This window comes from Ptychodera flava, chromosome 7 (assembly GCF_041260155.1).
Source record: "Ptychodera flava strain L36383 chromosome 7, AS_Pfla_20210202, whole genome shotgun sequence".
NCBI lineage: Eukaryota > Metazoa > Hemichordata > Enteropneusta > Ptychoderidae > Ptychodera > Ptychodera flava.
Window position 1 is genome coordinate 37,532,005 of NC_091934.1, and position 6,384 is coordinate 37,538,388.

At 35.4% G+C, this 6,384-nt stretch overlaps 1 protein-coding gene across 3 annotated transcripts in view; it reads right to left on the reverse strand.

Annotated features, from left to right (window-relative positions):
• The window catches only part of LOC139137458 (phosphoinositide 3-kinase regulatory subunit 4-like), a 28,901-nt gene that overhangs the window by 12,031 nt on the left and 10,486 nt on the right, over positions 1-6,384 (reverse strand). For all 3 annotated transcript variants that reach the window (XM_070705570.1, XM_070705571.1, XM_070705572.1), the window contains 8 exons: positions 4,831-4,926; positions 4,235-4,329; positions 3,803-3,842; positions 3,245-3,409; positions 2,539-2,613; positions 1,896-2,015; positions 1,255-1,356; positions 670-804 (listed from right to left, as the gene is read on the reverse strand). In XM_070705570.1, the coding sequence (XP_070561671.1) occupies positions 670-804; positions 1,255-1,356; positions 1,896-2,015; positions 2,539-2,613; positions 3,245-3,409; positions 3,803-3,842; positions 4,235-4,329; positions 4,831-4,926 (828 nt within the window). The remainder of the gene's footprint in view (positions 1-669; positions 805-1,254; positions 1,357-1,895; positions 2,016-2,538; positions 2,614-3,244; positions 3,410-3,802; positions 3,843-4,234; positions 4,330-4,830; positions 4,927-6,384) is intronic.

The window sequence follows — 6,384 nt, forward strand, 5'->3', positions numbered from 1 at the left end:
ATTTCAATCAAAAGTCACTTTAATATTAATATAAATTTAAATTTCTCCAAGCATTTACAAACTTTTGGCAACAAACTTGTGTTCCACTCCGGAAGAGTACAATAATACCATTTCATTAATTTGATTACAGTAGTATCATATCTGTTTAGGAATTGCATTTCACGTTTTCATTTCTGTGGTCTATACTAAGTCTTCTTGAAAGTTGAATGCTTTGGTCAACAGAATTTGAAAAAAGCCGCCTCCAACCATGACAGAAAATTACACAGCTCGGACGTACTGTATGTGCCTCGAGGACAGATATTCAGATTTTCAAACTTTTACAATTCTTTTTTGGTCTACCACTTGTGGCAGCTCATTTTGAAGCTCATGGAGTGTATAGTTTTCATCCTATTATTTTTGTGAAAATTTTATTTATTATTTTTCACCATAGAGTTAACACACAGATGGCCGCCATTTAGAATTTCAAGTAAATATTGGGTAATTTGTTTCTCCAGCACCAAATTTTGCAAGGTGACCTCTGAGTCTTATTCTTGATTTGTAAAAGGAATAGTTTAACATTTTTTATGGAAAGTGTAAGCAACAGTTTAAGATCTTCAATGTCGCTGGCCATATTACTTTATAGCTCCATAAGCTACAATACAGTATTAAATGGACAACTTTCATACTCACCGGATGAGACAAGAAAACAACAACTTCTTGAAACAACTCTAAAATAGTTGTCTTTTGAAGTAAATTTAATTCAATAAGGCAGGTGAGAGCATGTAGTGTTTTACAGATCACTGCTTCTTCAGTGTCATTCAAACCCTAGAATGAAAAATATAAATAAAAATAACAAATATGTTTACTTCATTGTGTAATCTCTCTTCTGTTTTCTCTTGATGGTTTTGGGGAATGGTTGCTAGCGAAGAGAATGGCAATAAGTTGGGAAACTGTTTTTGTGGTATGAAACATCCACCCTCTTTATCACTGCATAGGTAGAAGTGTGTTTTTTTTTTAAAACAGCACATTTCTTACCATTTTTAAAAATCAACAATTTGCTGAATAAAAGAAGTATCTATCTTGATGACACAGGTACGAACACACTGAGTAACTCTGCCTACCATACAGTCAAGTACTCGATCCCTCAGCTTTCAAGTCATGTTCACAATATAAACCTAATTCATTTTACAAACACATAAATGTTTTAATTCTTGCAATGCTTTCTGAGTGTGAACTTTGGAGATAGGACCAGTAATGCTGGTCAGCCTGTCTCACCTGTTGAAGCAAGGGTTTCAAAATTGATGAGCTCTGCCATCCCACGTATGCAGCTACTCCGACGATACTGTCAAAGAATGAACCCCGTAAATGCCAGTCATCCTGTGAACATAGAAACACACTGAAGTTAGTGCAAGTAAAAAGGCCACAGAAACCAGGAAAAGTTAAGATTATTAAAAACAGACGGGATTTCACATCTATCACTAGTAATCTAGGGAGTCATCAAGGTAAGGAAAATAGAGTACATAGCTAGAAGCCCTCACAAAAACCCCTTAAGTTTATATTCAAAGATTTGTGTCCACTACTCTGTCATAATATCCTAACATCTTTCTGAATATTTTTCATTTTTGCAAAATAACTTCCAATTTTATCGTTCATGTATTCTCCTATGGATTCTCAGAACTCTATGTGGAAAAGTAAAATTTTAATTCCCTACAGCACAGCATGTATGTCATAGATAAACATCACGTTTTTTGTCTTGTGGTTTGTATTTTTTAGATTTCCTCTGATTATAATTCATGATTGACATATGATAGCATGGCACTGCACATTTTGGTAGTGTAAAAATTACAGAACTTTCGATTTGAAAGAAGTAATCATTTATCAAAAATTACTGTCAACCAAACACTGGATTTACTTACCTTATCATTAAGAAATGTTATCATGTGTGAGAGTAAGACGTCATTCGCCTTCTGTCTTCCAAAGAACACACAAAGTCTGGTTATACCATTCTCTAGTAAAGTCTGCTTCACAATATTTTCCTTGGAGGAAAGAAAATACAAATAATCACTGACAATTGTGCTATAGTTAAATCAGCATTTCATTTTGAGCAAGAGATATTACAGTGGAAATGAAATTTGTTCAAGTCCATTGAAAATTTTATTTCGTAGAGGATGTAGTTTTGTGTGAAAATGCAATACTGCCCTCAGTTTATATTCACACATGGTCAGAATCTGATTATCAACCGTGCATACACTCTACACTGCCATCCACTTTGGTAAGATGTTTTTCTTTACAGGGAACTTTGCACATTTCTATTGAGGTTTTCTTGTTTTCTTTTGAGCAAAACATACAGTGTATTAAAAAATCTGCAAAATGTTGGCAGATTTGTCTTTAATTACATATTGACATTAGTTATCACAAGTTTATCAGTTTTGAAAAACATTGTTTGATCCACTTGTCAAATGAGTAGAAATATCAGACATGTCTAAATCAGTTTGTTGCTAGTAACAGACATTTTGAAATTCCACAAATAATTGACTTGTTTTAGCTTGGTCTACTCACTGGATCACAGAGCAAAGTAACAACTCTTTGTTGAATCATTTCATGCAAATCCTGTAACTCAGCATCGTAGCTTCCCTGAAAAATAAATACACATACATAAACGATTGACAAAAAATACATCAGGCTTTGTTTGCCTTTGAAATTAACATGTTTCCAAGTTAAGTGATGCCATTAGTTTTTCAATTTTACCGCATATCCTTTTGATAGAATAGTTCATCGTAGACTGTAAATCATATGACTTAATCTAGCCCTTTCACCATAATGGTTTGGTCAAAACCCATTGTTATCAATGGTGATTGTGGACTTGTATACATGGAATCGGGGGTGAACAAATTATCTGCAAACTGAAGAATGCCTAGAATCATAAACTGCGTATTATCTTATGTGTATTGATATTGCTCTGGTAGTACAACCACAATAAGCCCTGACCTACCGTAGACCAGTTTTTAACAATTACTTTCCAAAACTCTGTGAAAGTTTCTGGAATTCACTGAAAGTATAACTTTCACAAATAGACATGCAAATATTTACAAGAACTGAATTATGATGTAACTGAAAACTAAGTTTGGTTCAAATTCACAAAAAGCTGACAGAAATGAATATAAACAGAACAGAAAAATATTAAAACCTGGGGATAAATTTTTGACACATATGTTGATGTAATGTTCAGTATTCACATTATGTACAAAACTTTGTATGAACATACCTGATATTGTACACTGGGATCCAATATGGAGTCTGATTCCTCATCCGGTGTTGTGTGATCTAACTGTGTGATTTCCAGGAATCTCAGTGCTGTCTCTGCCAATGAGGCGATGTTCTCAGCATAAGCTACCCTGACGGCAACCACTGCATCTTGGGTCAAATTTCCCTGTCAAGTTGGAATGGGAAATCTTGTATCACATGATGACAGGTTTGTATGATGTAAGCTGAACAAACTGCCAAGGTATAAAGGTCTGACTGTGTTATTGAAAATAAACATGTGGGACCACTGCTACCATGCCAAGAGTTTAAATAGCTTTTTCATCCTATTATCTCAGTATTAAAGCCAACTAAAATAGAGTATTCCTTGGGTTTGATGTGGCTACACACAATAAGATAGGTGAAATATCCTCATACAAACTACATACATACATGCATGTTTTTTCAAGATTTCTACCACAAAGTTAAATGGAAAATGAAGAAAATTATAAACAAAGTCTTATACTATGAATAAATGTATGCTGGAGTCTCATTCAGTGAATATAATAATTGTGACACTTACAAGATTTGGTAAAATGTATTCAGGAAATATATTTGCATCACTGAAAAATAAAATAGAAAAAAACTGTTGTTGTTGCAGTTTCGGTAGACTGTAGCGAATTGGTCATGATGACTAGGATCATGAACAGAGGAGAATAAAAATTCTGAGGAAACAACTTAAAATACTCCCAAGAGTTTTAACATAACTGCTTGGCATTATCATGTTCTAAAATAAAATGCTTTGCAGCCCTTGTGTTTTACTGCAGGTAATCTTGTTGTTGACAGCACACTGAGAAATTCTGCTTTTTTAAATTTGCACAACTTAGAAGATGCGCTTTGTGATGGTCAATGCAACTGATTACTTGAGAACAGTGACATGAAAATCTGCAAAGCAGTAATTCAGATTAGAAAGTGAGAGTTTAGTTTGTTGAGATCACTGGGATCAGAAACGTACCTTCTTGGAACATTTTTGACCAATGCCAAACTCTGCGTCAGAATTTTCAGTGCCTGGGCACGGACCCTTGGAAATGGATCATTCACCAGGTATATCTGAAATGAAAATTCAGTTTAGAATTTGTTTTGGTGGAAGTTAGTCTTAGTTAACTGTCATATACATACATACTAATTTTCTGCAAATTATTTTCACTTTCCTGTATAGTAATCATAAATGATATTATGGTTAGAACTTGGCAAACCACATACAAAAAATGGTGTTTGTATGTTGAGTTTCACTGCTGTAGATATAGTATAAGGTATGAAACTACATACAGTATAAGCCTGTTGAGTAAGCCATTTGCAGGCAGTTGTACAAACCATAGATGGTATGCAAGACAAACTTCTTCAGACTGCTCACCATATACAGGGTATAAGCCTCTCAAGTACCACTGCAACATTTGCATATTTCACCATATAAGGTACATGTACGGAATGAAAAATCAGATTTTTCATACCACTTGCCATATATGGAATAGGCCTATCAACTACAACTTCAGTAGGTTCATAATTAACCATATATGGTATGAAAAACTAAAAATTCTTCAAACTACTTACCATATATGGTATAAGCCTGTCCAGTACCACTTCAGCAGGTACATGCTTTGCTAGGATAAACATCAGGTCCAAGGCTGCCAACTTTGCTATACAGAACTTGTCAAAAAAAGTGATAAAATAATTATATCTACCAGTACATCATATGAAACATGCTATATTATATTTTTTAATTCAAACAACTCAAAAGAAGTGTGAGCTGCAATATATCAAATAATAAATGGTTCTCTTCTGAGAATTTTTTACTTGGGAAGCTATCAATGTGCTATCTATATAAATTATAATACTTAGAAGTTATTACCCAATATCGCCTGTCCTGTATTGTATCAGCATGAGTGTCATTTGTGCTGCGTCAGACACGAGACGAAGTCCAGTGTCTGACGCAGCACAAATGACATGAATGCTGATACGACACAAGGAACAGGCGATATTGGGTATTAACCGATTTATCATATACCGATGCCCATAATTTTAGGGAATTTTTACTAATAGAACAAAAACCTTTAATTTTGAGGCTTTACTTAATTACGCCTTACGCATAAATATCAGACTGTTTATGTGAACAGGCTTCATTCATAAAGTATACGACGAAGATGTCACATCACGCGCGCCATCGTCCATATCTCAATGAAACCCAAGAAGAAAGACACCGGGATACAAAAATCGTCATACAGAAGGGACATTTTAAGGTCCAATATGCTTTTAAAACTGTAACCGATCAAAAACTGCTCAGCTTTAAATCTATCCTGATTTCGATCGTCGTACGGCACGGAGCTCGCGCAGAGAGGGGACGCCATTTTGTTAGTTTACCTTTAGAGTTGCCATGTCAACAGTCGTCGCGCGCACGACATCCCTGTCACGCCACGCTCTCACTACCTGTTCGATGGAGACCGTGCACAGTGCCGGCGCTGTGCGAACGGCAGAATGTTTGCTAGAACTTGACTAAAAAAATACCATGGGAAAACATTTAAAGACTCAACGTGATATTTCCGTATTTTGCAACCAGAAATACCCGTGCTCCTTAAAGCCCTTCTAGTTTTTACGTCGGCGACATCGCTTCGCAGGCGGGGAGCGGCAACCATTTTGTTGTTTACGTTGTTTACCAACAAACTGCTAATGTAGTTCGGGAAAACTCTAAAACTGATGACGTTCATCGTACATATCTTGACGTTTACCGTGAAATATCACGGCTGATATTTTACGTTGAACGTCATAGGATGTAGCAATATGGGCATGGGTATATAATATACTACCAGAAATAACATTATACTGCCTAGATCAGTGATAAAATCATAAGAAATACAACATGATCAACTTTTCTGAACATTTGTTTGAGGTGTATTCCAGCAATGTGTAGATACAGTATCTTTTTAAAATGGTGACATGGTCAAGGTAAACGATCATATAAGCTTATTGAAATAAATGCTGGTGCAGAGAGTGAAGTTGGAAATTTTGTCAGACACCAGAACACTGGGCAGTAAGACCGAAACTTCAGTTTCATGACAAAATGCATTCATTCTATCATTTTCATTAGTACGGCAGCCTTTGAGACCTTCC